The sequence below is a fragment of the Entelurus aequoreus genome, linkage group LG02 (assembly GCF_033978785.1).
Source record: "Entelurus aequoreus isolate RoL-2023_Sb linkage group LG02, RoL_Eaeq_v1.1, whole genome shotgun sequence".
NCBI lineage: Eukaryota > Metazoa > Chordata > Actinopteri > Syngnathiformes > Syngnathidae > Entelurus > Entelurus aequoreus.
This window is the reverse complement of record NC_084732.1, coordinates 67,586,427-67,605,228: the sequence shown is the minus strand read 5'-3', so window position 1 is coordinate 67,605,228 and position 18,802 is coordinate 67,586,427. Positions and strand designations below refer to the sequence as shown.

The window sequence follows — 18,802 nt, the reverse complement described above, 5'->3', positions numbered from 1 at the left end:
AGTGTTTGTCCTTATGCCAATAATCTAGGAATTAAGAACATTTAATGTTGTGTTTGGAAAAGTGTGTAAATCCTTTTGAAAAAAGACACACAGTTAGTAAAATTGTGTGTAAGCAAATGTAAAAAACTGTATTACCAGGCCAACACCATGGTGGTGGCAGCATCATGCTGTGGGGATGTGTTTCGGCGGCAAGAACTGTGAGGCAGGATAGAGGGAAAGATGAATGTAGCAATGTACGGAGACATCCTGTATAAAAACCAACGCTTCCCATCCAACCTGATGGAGCTTGAGAGGTGATGCAAAGAGGAATGGTTGAAACCGCCTAAAGCTAGGTGTGCAAAGCTTGCGGCATCGTGTAATTAATGTCAAAGGTGCATCAACAAAGTATTGGGCAAATACTGTCAATATGTACATGTGATTGTTTAGTTTAATTTTTTTGTTATGTTCGACGGGGAAGGAGACGACACAGCAACAAGAATAAGCTCAATAGTTTATTTAGAGCTTGATGATGTGGTGGAGTGTGTATGCTACTGTGTATGTTTGCAGGACTATGTGAAGCGTTACAATGAATATTTACCAGTGGTTGTTGTAAGTGCGTGTTGAGTGAGAAGGTGACCAGTTCAGTAGGGCGAGGCAGGTAGGGGAGTCTGTGAAACAAGCGGGGGTCCGTGGGGCTGAGAGGGGCGTCCAGAGGTCCAAGTCCAAAGTGGGGGTCGAGGATCGAGGGAGGCAAATCAGAATCCAGAGGGGTCCAGAGAAGTGAGGCGCACTGCTCACTTCCAAGGTGACGGAGGGAATACTGGGGAAAACAAGAGACAAATGAGCACAAGGGTCGAAGGTCACAAGGAGCGAGCAAACAAAGGTGAGGAGCCAGAGACGAAAGCTTACTGCAAGCAGAGACTACGTTCCAGCGTTGGTTCTCTGGACACGCTGGCTTTTATGAGGAGTGATGTCATCAGCAGCAGGTGTGTCGGTTGATGATTGCGCACAGCTGTGCTGGTGTGTGGCAGCAGAAGCAGAGTGTGTATGGGCGTGTCCTGTGGCACATGCAGACGAAGGAGCAGTTGATTGTGCACGCCCCATGACAGTACCCCTCTCCTTATGCGAGGCTCCTGACGAGCTACGGGGAGTCTCAGGGTGAGCCCGGTAGAAATCCTCCAACAGAGAGGGGTCCGCAAGATAGGAGGCCGGTACCCATGATCGGTCCTCTGGTCCATAGCCCTCCCAGTCTACTAGGTACACTAGTCCCCTACCTTGCCGAAGAACCCTGAGGATCTCCTTGACTGACCATACTGGGTCACCACTCTCGAGGATCCTAGGAGAGGGTGGGGGAGGGGGAGGGGAAGGGGGTGAAAAAGAGCTCTCTGCTACAGGTTTGATCTGTGACACATGGAACATGGGATGCCTCTTAAGAGAAGGCGGGAGAGACAGTCTAATGGAGGCAGGATTGATAATGGCCTCCACAGAAAAAGGCCCGACATATTGAGGTGCCAATTTCCGGGAGGGTACCTGGAGATGGAGGTCCTTGGCGCGTAACATCACCTGTTGTCCAGGTTGGTATGATGGTGCCGGGATGCGGCGCCTGTTAGCACTATGGCGCATCCTTTCGGAGGCTTTCAAGAGTGCATCCCGGGCGGTCCTCCAAATGTTATGGCAGCGTTTGATGTGGGCTCGAGTGGACGGAACTGCTGCTTCGACCTCCTGTTGGGAAAACATAGGAGGCTGATATCCTAGGGAACACTGAAAGGGAGATATGCCGGTGGCCGAGCTCTTCATGGAGTTATAAGCATACTCGACCCATGGCAAGTACTTGCTCCAGGAGGCAGGCTGGCGAGCGGCAACACAACGCAACATGGTCTCCACGCATTGGTTGGCCCTCTCCGCTTGACCGTTGCTCTGGGGATGATACCCAGAGGTGAGACTGACCGTAGCCCCAATCCCCTTGCAAAACGATTGCCACACCCGGGAAGTGAACTGGGGACCATGATCTGAAACAATATCCACCGGGATACCGTGTTGTTTTACAATGTGTAGAGCAAGGAGGTCAGCAGTCTCTGAGGAGGAGGGAAGCTTGGGGAGGGGAACAAAATGTGCAGCCTTCGAGAATCGATCGACAATGGTAAGGATAGTAGTGTTACCTCGGGACACTGGGAATCCTGTCACGAAGTCCAATGCGATGTGGGACCAGGGACGGCCGGGGACAGGTAGTGGGCACAGGAGGCCCGCTGGAGGTCTGTGGGAAGCTTTTTTGCGGGAGCATGTTGTACAAGCGGCGATAAACTCACGGGTGTCTGAAGCCATAGACGGCCACCAGAACCGTCGTCGGATGAAGGATAGCGAGCGTTGAAACCCCGGATGGCAGGAGAAGATGCTGGAATGCCCCCAATCCAGCACCTTAGATCGGAACTCACGGGGAACAAACAGCTTGTTGGGCGGGCCGCCACCTGGTGCCGGATTAGACCGCAGGGCGGTTTTTATCTGTTCCTCCACCTCCCAAGTGACCATGCCCACTATCCGGGCAGGAGGAAGAATGGGTTCTGCCGTAGGCGAACAAGTTGGCTCCTCCGAGAACTGCCGGGAGAGGGCGTCGGCCTTTGTGTTCCTGGAGCCTGGCCTAAACGAGAGCGTATGATCAAAACGGCTAAAAAAATTGGCCCAGCGAGCCTGACGGTCGTTAAGCCTCCTGGCGGAACGAATGTGGAGCAGGTTGCGATGGTCCGTCAAGACCTGAAACTGGTGTTTCGCTCCCTCCAACCAGTGTCTCCACTCTGCCAAGGCCTCATGAACAGCTAGTAGTTCTCGGTTACCGGCATCGTAATTCCGTTCAGCTGGAGAGAGGCCCCTAGAAAAGAATGCACAAGGGTGTACAAGATTGTCCTTACGGGAGCATTGGGAGAGCACTGCTCCAATCCCAGAATCCGACGCGACCACCTCCACGATGAAGGAGTTGTCCGTGTCAGGATGGACGAGGACCGGGGCAGAGGCAAAACTCCTCTTCAATCTACTAAAAGCCTCACTGGCCTCCCTGGTCCACAGAAAAGGAATACTGGTAGAAGTGAGTGTGTGGAAAGGTGCAGCTACCTTGCTGAAATCCCTGATGAAACGTCGATAAAATCCGGCAAATCCCAGGAACCATCTTAGTTTCGTACGGGTGGTGGGTTGGGGCCACTCCAGTACCGCCTCAATCTTCTTAGGGTCCGCTCTTATGTGGCCCTTCTTAACAACAAAACCCAAGAATCCCACTGAAGGTGCGTGAAACTCACACTTTTCTGCTTTGACGAACAATCTGTTCTCCAGCAGGCGTTGGAGGACCAGGCGGACATGTCGTTGGTGCTCCTGCAGGTTCTGGGAAAAAATCAAAATGTCATCAAGGTACACGACAACGAAATGGTCCAACATGTCCCGTAAAACATCATTGACGAGGGCCTGGAAAACAGCCGGTGCATTAGTAAGGCCGAATGGCATCACCCTGTACTCGAAGTGTCCGAGATGGGTGTTGAAGGCCGTTTTCCATTCATCACCCTCTTTGATTCGCACCAGGTGATAGGCATTTCGGAGATCAAGCTTGGTGAAAATAGTGGCAGGAGCAAGGGGCTCAAAAGAGGAGCTCAGCAGGGGTAGGGGATATTTATTCTTGATGGTAATGCAGTTTAATTGTCTGTAGTCAATGCAAGGCCTCAAGGAACCGTCCTTTCCCACGAAGAAGAAGCCTGCTGCCACCGGGGACTTGGAGGGGGTGATGATACCTGAGGCAAGGGATTCAGTGATGTAGTCCTTCATGGCCTTCTTCTCTGGTAAAGACAGATTGTAAAGTCTGCTGGAGGGAAGGACAGCGTTGGGAATCAGGTCGATAGCGCAGTCATAAGGTCTATGCGGGGGAAGAGACAGCGCACGTACCTTGTCAGATACCGCTGAAAGGTCATGATAAGCAGCGGGAACACAGGAGAGATCAGTGGGAGGTGAGGTGGGCTTGGCTCTGCAGGCTGGGGGAACTGCCAACCTTAGGCAGTTAGCGTGGCAGGCAGTGCTCCATGCAAGGACCTTGCCCGTGGACCAGGATATGTGAGGGTCGTGCTGTCGAAGCCAAGATCGCCCGAGGACAAGCGGGGCGACGGGAGCGTCGAGCACCCAGAGGCTGATGGTCTCGGTGTGATTCCCCGAGAGGGTCAGAGACAGGGGTTCGGTGCGGTGCTTGATGGGACCGAGGGGATGTCCATCCAGAGCTTGTGCCGGCAGGAAAGTCTCCAGTGGAATGAGGGTTATTCCTGCTTGGCGAGCAAACTCGTGATCCATGAAACTTTCGTCTGCTCCTGAATCCAGGTAGGCCCCCACGGTCAGAGTCCTAGAGCTCCATGACAGGGATGCAGGAAAGAGAATGCCTGGGTCTCTCTTGATTTGGGGAACAGTTGTGTGGCTCACCAGGAACCCCCTTGGTGGCGAGCCTGGTCTTTTGGCCTCGTCGGGCAGCTCCGGATGGGGTGACCAGCCGGGCAGCTCCGGATGGGGTGACCAGCCAGTCCGCAGTAGAGGCAGAGATGCTGCCTGAATCTCCTTTCCCTCTCTGCTGCCTCTAGGCGTGACCTGCCCAACTGCATGGGTTCCACAGTTGCTGCTGGCATGTACGGAGGTGTAGGCCGAAACACGGCGGCGTGGTCGACAGGTCGAAACTTGGGTCTCGGAGATGAGCTAGCTGGAAAACTAGCAGCAGCCTGCGCTCTCTCTGCTGCTCGTTCACTGAGTCTTTGGTCAAATAAGAGGGCCAGGTCGATGAGGGCTCGACACGAAGTAGGTCGGTCTCTCAGCAAACCGTCCTTGATTTCGTCACTCAGTCCTCTCCTGAATGCACTCTGGAGTGCCTTGTCTCCCCACTCGCTGTCGGCCGCCAGAGTGCGGAACTCAAGAGTGTAGGCCGCAACCGAGCGGGAACCCTGTCGGATGGAGTGCAGTCGTGAAGCAGCATCCCCCCCGTCCACGGGGTGATCGAACACAGCCTGGAACTCCGCTCGAAAAGCAGCATAGTTGGTGCTCAGCCCCAAAGTCTTGTCTACTGCTGCGGTGGCCCACTTGAGAGCCTGTCCAGAGAGTAATGAAAACACAAATGCAATCTTCGCTCCATCAGAAGAATAGCGAGATGGTTGGTGCTTAAAAATGAGTTCACACTGAACCAAAAAACCTCGACAAGGTTCAAAATCCCCCTCAAAGGGACTGGGGCTGGAGATCTTGGGTTCCCGGGGGTTTGAGGGGCTCCAGGAGGTGGCGGCTGCCGGAGCACTGTAATTCGGCACAGGTGGAGGAGCAGGGCTTGGACTAAGGCTTTCCAGTCTAGCCAGCAGGCTAGCGAAGGAGACATCAAGCTTGTTCCCTAGGCTCGAAAATCGAGCGTGGTGGGCCTGAATCTCAGCGTGCATGGCCGTGAGGTTAGGAGCCGTGGGGGGTCGAGGAAAGGACGCGGACTTGGGTCTGCTTGTGCCGTCCGGTTCCGACATGGCTGGAACGTACTGTTATGTTCGACGGGGAAGGAGACGACACAGCAACAAGAATAAGCTCAATAGTTTATTTAGAGCTTGATGATGTGGTGGAGTGTGTATGCTACTGTGTATGTTTGCAGGACTATGTGAAGTGTTACAATGAATATTTACCAGTGGTTGTTGTAAGTGCGTGTTGAGTGAGAAGGTGACCAGTTCAGTAGGGCGAGGCAGGTAGGGGAGTCCGTGAAACAAGCGGGGGTCCGTGGGGCTGAGAGGGGCGTCCAGAGGTCCAAGTCCAAAGTGGGGATCGAGGATCGAGGGAGGCAAATCAGAATCCAGAGGGGTCCAGAGAAGTGAGGCGCACTGCTCACTTCCAAGGCGACGGAGGGAATACTGGGGAAAACAAGAGACAAATGAGCACAAGGGTTGAAGGTCACAAGGAGCGAGCAAACAAAGGTGAGGAGCCAGAGACGAAAGCTTACTGCAAGCAGAGACTACGTTCCAGCGTTGGTTCTCTGGACACGCTGGCTTTTATGAGGAGTGATGTCATCAGCAGCAGGTGTGTCGGTTGATGATTGCGCACAGCTGTGCTGGTGTGTGGCAGCAGAAGCAGAGTGTGTATGGGCGTGTCCTGTGGCACGTGCAGACGAAGGAGCAGCTGATTGTGCACACCCCATGACATTTTTCACATTGTCATTATGGAGTATTGTCTGTAGAATTTTGAGGACAAACATTAATTTATTCCATTTTGGAAAAAGGCTGTAGCATAACTTAATGGAGAAAAAGTGAAGCGCTGTGAATACTTTCCGGATGCACTGTATATCAACAAACAATGACGTCAAAATACATCCTACAAAATTCTCTGCAATAATTATTACTTGTGTCCTGTGATTGACTGACGACCTGTCCAGGTGTCTCCAGAAGTCTTCTGCTCACCCGCGACTCTAAAGAGGGCAAGCAGTATAGCAAATGGATGAATGAATGGATATTCAAAGACTGTGTTTCTGATTTTAGGTTAGGTAATCTCTCATGCCTGGCAGAGCCAAGTGACCTCCTGGCATACAAAAGCAGCGAGGCCTTCAAGGTCATCTGGGACGTCATTATGAACTGCACTCGTGACGGACTTAGCTTGCCCAGTCACTTGGTAGGAACTGCAACATAAATACGGGCGGCCCTCAGTGTTTTGTGTCTCTAAAATGCATTCATCATTAAGTTGTCATAGATGTTGCTCTCATGTTCTCTTCCAGACCTCCAGTTTTTTACTGAACAGCACCGAGCTGACACTCCCGTCTTCACTCAGTCCCGACAAACTGGCAGGTATTGCCCACCTGCTGCCCGCCCTGGGGGCCACGTTCCTGCAGGGACTCACACCATCGCAGCTCCTTGCAGCCCTCCCTGCCCTCAAAACGGTGTCTTTCAGTCCTGCACAGGTAGACCAGTGCACACAACTTACAGTACCATAAGACAGTGTTCTCAGTTGTAATACACTTTTCCACCACCTGTGGCAGTAATGACAATCTCATACAAACAGAAGATGTTTCTTAAGCACAAAATGTAGTGATACTGTATTTTCATTTGCATTTTACATTTACTGACGGTTTCTTTAAGAAACATATTCATTAATAATTTATTTGAGCAAAACATACATTTATTTTTCGTCAGTTATTTATGAGTCCCTTCTTATGCAGTATATATATTGTTTTCTAATCAGCCTGACCTAGGCCTAAGGTTTAAGTGTTAAATAAATAATAGTCTTTGTGATTATGTTTATGTATGTAAATGTAAATGAGATGGTTTCATGTCATTTGACAATATTTTTTTGTAAACTGTAAGTAGGTTAGATATACAGTACAGGCCAAACGTTTGGACACACCTTTTCATTGCAATGCGTTTTCTTTATTTTCATGACTATTTACATTGTAGTTTGTCACTGAAGGCATCACAACTATGATACCTGTGAAGTGAAAACCCTTTCAGGCGACTACCTCTTGAAGCTCATTAAGAGAATACCAAGATGTGCAAAGCAGTAATCAGAGTAAAGAGTGGCTATTTTGAAGAAACTAGAATATAAAACATGTTTTCAGCTAGTTCACCTTTTTTTGTTAAGTACATAACTCCACATGTGTTCATTCATAGTTTTGATGCCTTCAGTGACAATCTACAATGTAAATAGTCATGAAAACAAAGAAAACCCATTGAATGAGAAGGTGTGTCCAAACCTTTGGCCTGTACTGTATATTTTGAATAGGATTAAAATCAAGAGTAAGATTACTAATTCAGGGTTGATAAGTGAGTGTGTCCCGGGCTCCTCTGTAGTGCAAAAGTTGGGCCCCAAGGTCAAAAAGGTTAAGAACCCCTGCCGTAAGACATATGGTTATCAAAACCATCAAAGTATACTGATCCATGCAGATGGATTTCTGTTTTTCTAGTCGACCCTTTTTTAAATTCAGGTCAATTGTCCTCCACAAGGCTCTGCTTGTCACACGCTCTGGTGCACTGCCAACAGGTGAGGAACAGCTGACAAGCAGGGAGAAGTCCTGACCGCTGAGGTGGCAGAAGAGGGGAAGAGTTTTGTTGCCCCCACAGCTGTTATCTCAAAGGGGTTCTCACTTATTGACTGCTGTCTTGGCCTTGCATGCAGACCATAGTGGAGTGGATTAACCCACAAACCTGTCACAAGTTCAAGCACAACTGAGGACATCCTTCCAAAGATGTTAAACCAGGGGTGTCAAACTCATTTTAGATCGGTGGCCACATGGAGAAAAATCTACTCCGGCACGATAACTTAAAAATAAAGACAACTTCGGATTGTTTTTGTTCAAAAATAATTTGTTTTTTTGTTTTTGTTTAAAAATAGAACAAAAAACATTTGCGGTTAATAGTGTCGTTATTTATAATTTCTGAATAAATTATGTGATAATGTTCATCAGTCAACTCATTGGTGTTAATTTTCAATCCATCAAGATAAAAAAATAATATCAAAATCAAATTACAGTATGTTATTCATGTAGTTTGATCATTTTCTCGACTGTTGCACTACCATCATGTGTTTTGTTTTTTGTTTTTTTACATATGTAGCATCATCTACAAAAATCCAAATCATTGCTATTGCGACATCTAGTGGACACATTTAGAACAGCAGTTTCTTTTGTTCAAAAATTTCAGCTCATTATTATACTTAGCAAACGGGCCAGATAAAACCTGTTCGCGGGCCGGTGTTAAACGTTTGTGACAATCCCCGAATTGATGACACTATAAATCAGAGGTGTCCAAAGTGTGGCCTTCAGCAATTTTTTTCTAAAAATACTAGTGCAAAAAAACCCACAAAGAGATGAATAAAAGAGCTAACAGGTGTAATTTAATGAGAAAAAGTTGAAATTGTTACACTAATATCAAAAAGCTGACATTCAGGGTGTTTTTCTGACCCTCCGCGTCGTTTTATGTGGCCCTTAAAAGCCTGCAAATAATGTACGTCAATAAAGTACTTTATCTTTCTTACTCAACTTATTAGTTCTTTAGGTGTAAGCTATGAAAGTTTAAAAGGCATATAATTATATGCAGTAAATTGCATACAATACAGTAAAAGGCATTTCAATAAATCAATCAAACTTTATTTATATAGCCCTCAATCACAAGTGTCTCAAAGGGCTGCACAACGACATCCCAGATCCCACATCAGGGCAAGAAAAAACTCAACCCAATGGGATACAATGAGAAACCTTGGAGGGGACTGCAGATGTGGGGTAAAATGTATTATAAAGATAGTAAAAATGTGTTGAAAAGTTAGTAAACTTGTATTTCACAGGCCAGTTTTTAGTGCTTTAGCTGGAGCCTATCTCAGCTGACTTTGTGCGAGAGGCGGGGTATACACCCTAGACTGGTCACCAGCCAATCACAGAGCACATATAGACAAACAACCATTCACACTCACATTCGTAAGTGGTTAGAATGTCCGCCCTGAGATTGGTAGGTCGTGAGTTCAAACCCCGGCCGAGTCATACCAAAGACTATAAAAATGGGACCCATTACCTCCCTGCTTGGTACTCAGCATCAAGGGTTGGAATTGGGGGTTAAATCACCAAAAATAATTCCCGGGCGCGGGCACCGCTGCTGCTCACTGCTCCCCTCACCTCCCAGGGGGTGAGGGTGATGGGTCAAATGCAGAGGATAATCTCACCACACCTAGTGTGTGTGTGACTGTCATTGGTACTTTATAACACATATTTCAAATTTACAGTATATTTTGAAAAATTAAAATAGATACCCGGTACTTTAATATCCGCTTGTCAACTGGACAATCATGCATTACATACTATACATTACATTTTACACTATATACATTTATATTATTATGTGTTATCAATTTTGTACTTTTTTTTATGTCACTGCCTGAAATAAATAAATACATGAAAAAAATGAAAAACCTGACTTATATTTTAAAAAAACACAGTTTTTCCAGCAATTTGTTTGGGAAAAAAAAAATTAAAAAATAATAATCAAATGCATAGGCAATTGTTTAATAATATTGGTTTGGAAAGTGATAAATACTTTTATTTTTCAGTGTACAACTCACAGTGGAACATTTTTGGACACCCCCCGATATAAATATATTCTGTATATATGCTGTATTTTGTTTGAATATTGAAGAAGTTATGCATCTGATTTAGTCTGAACTGAAAAACATCGATTACATAAAGCGAGTATCGTTCCAATACCGATACTACCTTTTGGTATCATCACTAACAACATTTGGCTTGATCTGTCCACCTCTTGTATTAAAATCCCACATGGAAGCTGTTCAGTCTTGCATGAAACACTTTTGCTAATATTTGCTTCTGTATGCTTTGCAGGCTTTCGTCATTGTTGACAAGTTATCATCAATCAACATTGTATGTTTTTTTGCAAAATAAAAATTCCTAGAGCGGTACTGTTGGTGTTTGCCCTGACCCCCATGACCTCTGCCCGCACATCTAGCTGAGCCCTCTCGGCCGCCTGCAGGAGCTGGGCTCTCTCACTGTGGGTGTGAGGACGGAGACGCTGCTGATGCTGACGTCAGACCGGCTGCTGTCATCCCTCCCCGACATGGCCCAGCATGCAACAGGCCTGCGTCCGCCACAAGCAAATGCCATCTCCACCAAACTTTGGGTATTATAGGAGACGTATTTTTCAAATGTGTGCTATATCCTGTGAATATTCTTACTCACCCAAGTCATAGTTTTCTCAGGACATTGAATCAAGATTTTTATTGTCTGAAAATAATTTTTTACCTCTCATCAGTTCTTGTTAAAAGACTAGGTAGGACAGCTCTAGTCTGAGAGGATGGTGCCGGTTCCAAGGCTTTTTTTTACGTAACCCAAAACCAGTGAAGTTGGCACTTTGTGTAATTCGTAAATAAAAACAGAATACATTGATTTGTAAATCCTTTTTAACTTATATTCGATTAAATAGACTGCAAAGACAAGATATTTAATGTTCGGACTGAGAAACTAAATTTTTTTTTGTGCAAATAATCATTAACTTAGAATTTAATGGCAGCAACACATTGCAAAAAAAGTTGGCACAGGGGCATTTTTACCACTGTGTTACATGGCCTTTCCTTTTAACAACACTCTGTAAATGTTTGGGCAATTTTTGACCAATTTTTGAAGCTTTCCCATTCTTGCCTGATGTACAGCTTAAGTTGTTCAACAGTACGGGGTCTCCATTGTGGTATTTTACACTTCATAATGTGCCACACATTTTCAATGGGAGACAAGTCTGGACTACAGGCAGGCCAGTCTAGTACCCGCACTCTTTTACTACAAAGCCACGCTATTGTAACACGCGCAGAATGTGGCTTGGCATTGTCTTGCTGAAATAAGCAGGGGCGTTCATGAAAAAGACCTTGCTTGGATAGCAACATATGTTGCTCCAAAACCTGTATGTACCTTTCAGCATTAATGGTGCCTTCACAGATGTGTAAGTTACCCATGCCTTGGGCACTAATACACCTCTATACCATCACAGATGCTGACTTTTAAACTTTGCGCCTATAACAGTCCGGGTATTTTTTTTCCTCTTTGGTCCGGAGGACGCAACGTCCACAGTGAAATCCCTAAATTCCTTGTAATAGCTCTTTGAGAAATATTGTTGTTAAACTGTTCGACAAATTGCTCACGCATTTGTTCACAAAGTGGTGACCCTCACCCCATCCTTGTTTGTGAATGACTGAGCATTTCATGGAAGCTGCTTTTACACCCAATCATGACACCCACCTGTTCCCAATTAGCCTGTTTACCTGTGGGATGTTCCAAATAAGTGTTTGATGAGCATTCCTCAACTTTCTCAGTCTTTTTTGCCACTTGTGCCAACTTTTTTGAAACATGTTGCAGGCATGAAATTCCAAATGAGCTAATATTTGCAAAAAATAACAAAGTTTACCAGTTCGAACGTTAAATATCTTGTCTTTGCAGTCTATTCAATTGAATATAAGTTGAAAAGGATTTGCAAGTCATTGTATTCTGTTTTTATTCACGATTTACACAACGTGCCAACTTCACTGGTTTTGGGTTTTGTATAGAGATGTCCGATAATATCGGCCTGCCGATATCGGCCGATAAATGCTTTAAAATGTAATATCGGAAATGATCGGTATCGTTTTTTTTTTTATTATCGTAATCGTGTTTTTTTTATTAAATCAACATAAAAAAACACAAGATACACTTACAATTAGTGCACCAACCCAAAAAAACTCCCTCCCCCATTTACACTCATTCACACAAAAGGGTTGTTTATTTCTGTTATTAATATTCTGGTTCCTACATTATATATCAATATATATCAATACAGTCTGCAAGGGATACAGTCCGTAAGCACACATGATTGTGCGTGCTGCTGGTCCATTAATAGTACTAACCTTTAACAGTTAATTTGACTCATTTTCATTAATTACACTGCAAAAACAGAAATCTAAGTAAGATGAAATATCTCAAATAAGGGTGATATTTGCTTATTTTCTGTCTGATAAGATAATTATTTTCACTAAGCAGATTTTATGTTAGAGTGTTTTACTTGTTTTAAGTGTTCTGCTCCTAAATGATCTCAGTAAGATATTTCAGCTTGTTGCTGAGATTTGATGACCTATATTGAGTAAAACATGCTTGAAACTAGAATATCAACTGTTTCAAAGCTGTGTCATCAACACTCACAAGTATAAAACTACTTTTTTAAAGTAATAATTTCTTATTTGAAGCATGAACAAACAAATCATGACTTTGACAAAATTGTGTCTCATATTAAAACAGATGACAGCCAAATTGACTTTGCTGTTTTATTTTCAATGAAACAATAGAAAATACGTACTCATATAGTAGTACAGTTGGCACAGTTCAGTAAACTGACAGTTAATATTTAAACATTTAACATTTGACATTTCAAACCATTTTGAACAGAAATAGTTCATGCACATTCAGATAAATTCCTCAAAATTACAATTAAAACAAGTTTGGCCAGGGGCTGGGCTGTATGTATATATATATATATATATATATATATATATATATATATATATATATATGTATGTATTACTTGCACACTAATTGACTGAAAGAGCACGCACTTGGCGCGATGATGTCATGTTATCGATGGAGACCCCGAGAGTAACAAGCGGTTGCCTTGTTGCCTTTCCATTAAGAACAATAAATTAGTTTTTCGTATAAGTTTGCTGGTTTCAAGAAATGTAATGCAGAGCGCATATCATTATGTCAAGATAATGGCACTTGCATTTACTTAATTTAAGAATATTTTTCAACATATTGAGCAAAAAGGTTCCTTTTTTTTTTCTATCAAGAAAAGTGCACTTGTTATTAGTGAAAATATACTTATTTTAAGGTATTTTTGGGTTAATTGAGGTTAGCTAATTTTACTTGTTTTAGAAAGTCTTGACAAGCCACATTTTCTTGTTCTATTGGCAGATAATTTTGCATATTTCAAATAAAATACCCCTAATTTTTGTATTTTTTTTTTCTCGTTTTTGAACACTGACTTTTTGCAGTGTACTAGTTTCTATGTAACTGTTTTTATATTGTTTTGCTTTCTTTTTTATTCAAGAAAATGTTTTTAATTTATTTATTTTATTTAAATAATTTTTTTTATAAAGGACCTTATTTTCACCATACCTGGTTGTCCAAATTAGGCATAATAATATGTTAATTCCACGACTGTATATATCGGTATCGGTAATTAAGAGTTGGACAATATCGGAATATTGAATATCGGCAAAAAAGCCATTATCGGACATCCCTGGTTTTGTATATTGATTTTATTAAGACACTCGGTCACAGCATTCATGCAGCATGTGGCATCTAATAATGTAGGTTGTATAATAGCGTAGCGATCAAATAAAGTATAGCCTACCCAATACTTCCTGTATCCTATTTATTCTCCTAAACGGGTGAATGCACACTGCTTAAACACTTTCTAATGATGCAATCCCACTGCCCCACCCGTGCACACATGACTAGCACCACCCTCAACCTGGCAGATTGCACATTGTGCCTAAAAAAAAAACATATTCTATCTCTGCAAAAGTATTTATCCTCTGAGGTAGTGTGGTACAAAATGGCTGTCGTTGGCCTCACAACGTTGTATCTTAACGACTGTCCACTTGCACCACAAAAGTGCGGAACCCTTCTTGTCACCTTTTGAGGATTAATACTTGGATCCGGCACCATCCCGTCAGACGAGAGCTGCATGAACTGATGAAGCCTTTAGGTGCTATAGTATGTTCATTGTTTTGTGCCCTCTGAAATAAGATATCACAGCGACTGATCCTATTTGTCATGCAAATGTATGATTCATCTATATTTTAACCAGGGATTTCCTGATGTGGTCTACTGGTTGGATGACGTTGAGCCTCTGCTCTGTTGCACTCCTCTGCTCAGTATCCTGCACAGGACACACCTGCTGGTGGATAACATCTCCACCGCTTCCACTAAACCTTGGAACACGCAGCAGGTTTCACACACATCATCTTTATTCACTTACTTGCACTGCCCTTGTACAAAACCCAAAACCAGTGAAATTGGCACATTGTGTAAATGGTAAATAAAAACAGAATACAATGATTTGCAAATCCTTTTCAACTTATATTCAATTGAATAGACTGCAAAGACAAGATATTTAATGTTCCAACTGAGAAACTTAATTTATTTTTGCAAATAATCATTAACTTAGAATTTAATGGCAGCACACATTGCAAAAAAGTTGGCACTGGGGCATTTTTACCACTGTGTTACATGGCCTTTCCTTTTAACAACACTCAGTGAACGTTTGGGAACTGAGGAGACCTATTTTTGAAGCTTTTCATGTGGAATTCTTTCCCATTCTTGCTTGATGTCCAGCTTAAGTTGTTCAACAGTCCGGGGGTCTCCGTTGTGGTATTTTAGGCTTCATAATGCGCCACACATTTTCAATGGGAGACAGGTCTGGACTACAGGCAGGCCAGTCTAGTACCCACACTCTTTTACTATGAAGCCAGACTGTTGTAACACGTGGCCTGGCATTTTCTTGCTGAAATAAGCAGGAACGTCCATGATAACGTTGCTTGGATGGCTCCAAAACCTGTAATTACCTTTCAGCATTAATGGTGCCTTCACAGATGGGTAAGTGACCCATGCCTTGGGCACTAATACACCCCCATACCATCACAGATGTTGGCTTTTGAACTTTGCGCCTATAACAAGTGGTTATTTCCCTCTATGTTCCGGAGGATACAACGTCCACAGTTTCTAAAAACTCGTCAGGCACAGAACACTTTGCATCAGTCCATCTTAGATGAGCTCGGGCCCAGCGAAGCCGGCATTTCTGGGTGTTGTTGATAAATGGCTTTGCATAGTAGAGTTTTAACTTGCACTTACAGATGTAGCGACCAACTGTAGTTACTGACAGTGGTTTTCTGAAGTGTTCCTGAGCCCATGTGGTGATATCCTTTACACACTGATGTCGCTTTTTGATGAAGTACCGCCTGAGGGATCGAAGGTCCGTAATATCATCGCTTACATGCAGTGATTTATCCAGATTCTCTGAACCTTTTGATGATATTACGAACCGTGGATGGTGAAATCCTTAAATTCCTTGCAATAGCTGGTTGAGAAATGTTGTTCTTAAACTGTTGGACAATTTGCTCACGCATTTGTTCACAAAGTGGTGACCCTCGCCCCATCCTTGTTTGTGAATGACTGAGCATTTCATGGAAGCTGCTTTTATACCCAATCATGGCACCCACCTGCTCCCAATTAGCCTGTTCACCTGTGGGATGTTCCAAATAAGTGTTTGATGAGCATTCCTCAACTTTCTCAGTCTTCTTTGCCAGTTGTGCCAACTTTTTTGAAACATGTTGCAGGCATCTAATTCCAAATGAGCTAATATTTGCAAAAAATAACAGTTCCAGTTCGAACGTTAAGTATCTTGTCTTTGCAGTCAGTTGAAAAGGATTTGCAAATCATTGTATTCTGTTTTTATTTACGATTTACACAACTTCACTGGTTTTGGGTTTTGTATTATCCTTGTACTATTTACTACTAACTGATACAAAATCAAAAAAATGCTGTCTTGACCTGCTGACCTGCACCTTCTCATGGAATATTCTGTAAGTTTTTCATGATCTGGCGTGCCTGTGTGTATATAGTCACTGAATGTTTACATTGTAAAGCAGCTGTGAATAAGTTCATGTCAATGGTGGTGGAAAATGACTTGCCTGTGAGCAGGAAAGACAAGAAGTGTGCTTATGTCAGATTTCAATTGTCTCTTTAAAGTGGCCTGACAATCGACACTGCATGGTGTGTGATTGTTTTTCATGTTTCTTTGTTTTTCTTCAGGCCCAAGCGATATTTAAAGTGGCACTGGACCGTAAACCAGACTTTATAGAAGAAGAGTTCCTGTAAGTCGATCTTTCGATCAAATGTGTCTTGGTTCTTTATTGATCCATTCCAAATAATCTGAAATGCATGAAAACTATTTTTTATCATAAGAAATAATGTGAATCCAAAGAATCCGTTCAAGACTCCAACAAACATTAACACAAAACACTTAATAATTGTAGTTTTTCATGCAGAAAAACAAGTAAAATACATACAAATGACGCATACAAAGGATACGCTTCTGTCAGTCTACCCCAGGGCAGCTGTGGCTACAAATGTAGCTTACCACCACCAGGTGTGGATGTGGAGTGAATGAATGATGGGTTCTCACTTCTCTGTGCAGCACTTTGAGTGTCTAGAAAAGCGCTATATAAATCTAATCCATTATTATAATTATTACAAAATAAACATTAAATAAAAATATTATATCCCATTGAGGGCAGCACGGTGGTAGAGGGGTTAGTGCATCTGCCTCACAATACGAAGGTCTGGGGTTCGACCCTGCGCTCAGGATCTTTCTGTGTGGAGTTTGCATGTTCTCCCCGTGACTGCGTGGGTTCCCTCCGGGTACTCCGGCTTCCTCCCACCTCCAAAGACATGCACCTGGGGATAGCTTGATTGGCAACACTAAATTGGCCCTAGTGTGTGAATGTGAGTGTGAATGTTGTCTGTCTATCTGTGTTGGCCCTGTGATGAGGCGGCGACTTGTCCAGGGTGTCCCCCGCCTTCCGCCCGAATGCAGCTAAGATAGGCTCCAGTGACCCCCCCCACGTCCCCAAAAATGGACAAGCGGTAAAAAATGGATGGATGGATGGACGTCCCATTGATTGTTTGCTAGATGTTTTCATGGCCGTGCATCTTAGTTGTTGGTGTGACCCCAGGAGGCAGAGAAAGGTATATCGACGCACAGGTAAAACACATTTTATTAAAAATGAAGCAGGCAAATTAAAGCATGCAGCAGGGAAAAAAAAACACTATTACCATGTACAAACAACAAATCCGTGCTGGAGTATAAAGCCCTTTGAATGTCTCGTTACCAGTATTTTTTGGTAACTGTTCCCTCACAATAAGAAGGTCCTGGGTTCGATCCTGCGCTCAGGATCTTTCTGTGTGGAGTTTGCATGTTCTCCTCGTAACTGCGTGGGTTTCCTCCGGGTACTCCGGCTTCCTCCCACCTCCAAAGACATGCACCTGGGGATAGGTTGATTGGCAACACTAAATTGGCCCTAGTGTGTGAATGTGAGTGTGAATGTTGTCTGTCTATCTGTGTTGACCCTGCGATGAGGTGGCGACTTGTTCAGGGTGTACCCCACCTTCCGCCGGAATGCAGCTGAGATAGGCTCCAGCACCCCCGCGACCCCGAACGGGACAAGCGGTAGAAAATGGATGGATGGAGGGTTCCTAATTGAGGACCATTAGGATTCTGGGCTAATGATACTACTATCCGTATTTTAATTTTTTTTATCTAGCTGACCATAGTAATTGTCACAACAGCAGTAAAGTATCTGCTTGACATGCCAACAAAGGAAGTGTAACCAAGAAAATAAGAGCACAAACAGGAAATTATACAAAACAAAGAAGAATAATGAGGGTACGTGATAGACTTACCATAACAGTGTGGTGCGTTCAGTGACACCATGTAAGCACAGACTTTTAAGCTCTCATTAACTTTGATTGGACTATTGCTGTTTACTACAACTTTATTTGCCTCGATGGTGAGTTGTTCTGGAGCCATTCTCAATGAATAAAGCCTGAGACTAAGTCACCAAACTTTGTTTAATCGTAACAAAACCAAAACTTTTTGGGGCGAAAAGTTTTGCCTAGAACAAAATCGTACTAAAACTGAAAACCAAGGTACAAGTGTAAAATCCCTTTACCTGATTTTACAACCACCTGAGAACCAGTGTTGTGTTTTTCATAACTTTTTTAGAAAATGTGTAACCCCCAAAAAAAATGTCCACTGTAGAGGACACGGGTTCTCAGACATGCTGTGTGTATTAGTGTGTTCATCTTTTTGAATTTGTTTGTGATACTTATGATCAGGAGTCTTGGGATGTTGGGCCTCGGTGTGAGCTGCCCAGTCTTACAGCAGCGTTTCAGGGCAGACGCCTCACCTGCAGCGGTGAGGAGAATCTTGGCTCTCCTCAGGCAGCAGCCCAGCCCTCTGCACACCTCGCTGGTAAACAGTATGATGCCTGTGGCCATGGGATATTGAATGCCCTGTAATCAATGTTTGCTCCCCGATGCAGAAAAAGTGTGTGATCGAGGAGATGTATCAGTTTGAATTCTTCTCTGAGCTGCTTGAAGACCTGGGAGTTGAGATTGCCTTGTCCATGCCGTAAGTGTGAACCAGAGCAAAAATATAATGAACTATAATGTATTAGATCTAATACATGAGTTTTGATGTCTAATAGTACTAAATTATATCAAACTGAG

The 18,802-nt window shown here is 43.8% G+C and overlaps 1 protein-coding gene across 1 annotated transcript in view; it reads left to right on the top strand.

Annotated features, from left to right (window-relative positions):
• strc1 (stereocilin 1) overlaps window positions 1–18,802 on the top strand; it is a 67,172-nt gene that overhangs the window by 33,013 nt on the left and 15,357 nt on the right. The window contains exons 11-18 of the mRNA XM_062036397.1: window positions 6,483–6,612; window positions 6,716–6,898; window positions 10,319–10,357; window positions 10,443–10,613; window positions 14,322–14,462; window positions 16,325–16,386; window positions 18,410–18,545; window positions 18,616–18,704. Of these exons, the coding sequence (XP_061892381.1) occupies window positions 6,483–6,612; window positions 6,716–6,898; window positions 10,319–10,357; window positions 10,443–10,613; window positions 14,322–14,462; window positions 16,325–16,386; window positions 18,410–18,545; window positions 18,616–18,704 (951 nt within the window). The remainder of the gene's footprint in view (window positions 1–6,482; window positions 6,613–6,715; window positions 6,899–10,318; window positions 10,358–10,442; window positions 10,614–14,321; window positions 14,463–16,324; window positions 16,387–18,409; window positions 18,546–18,615; window positions 18,705–18,802) is intronic.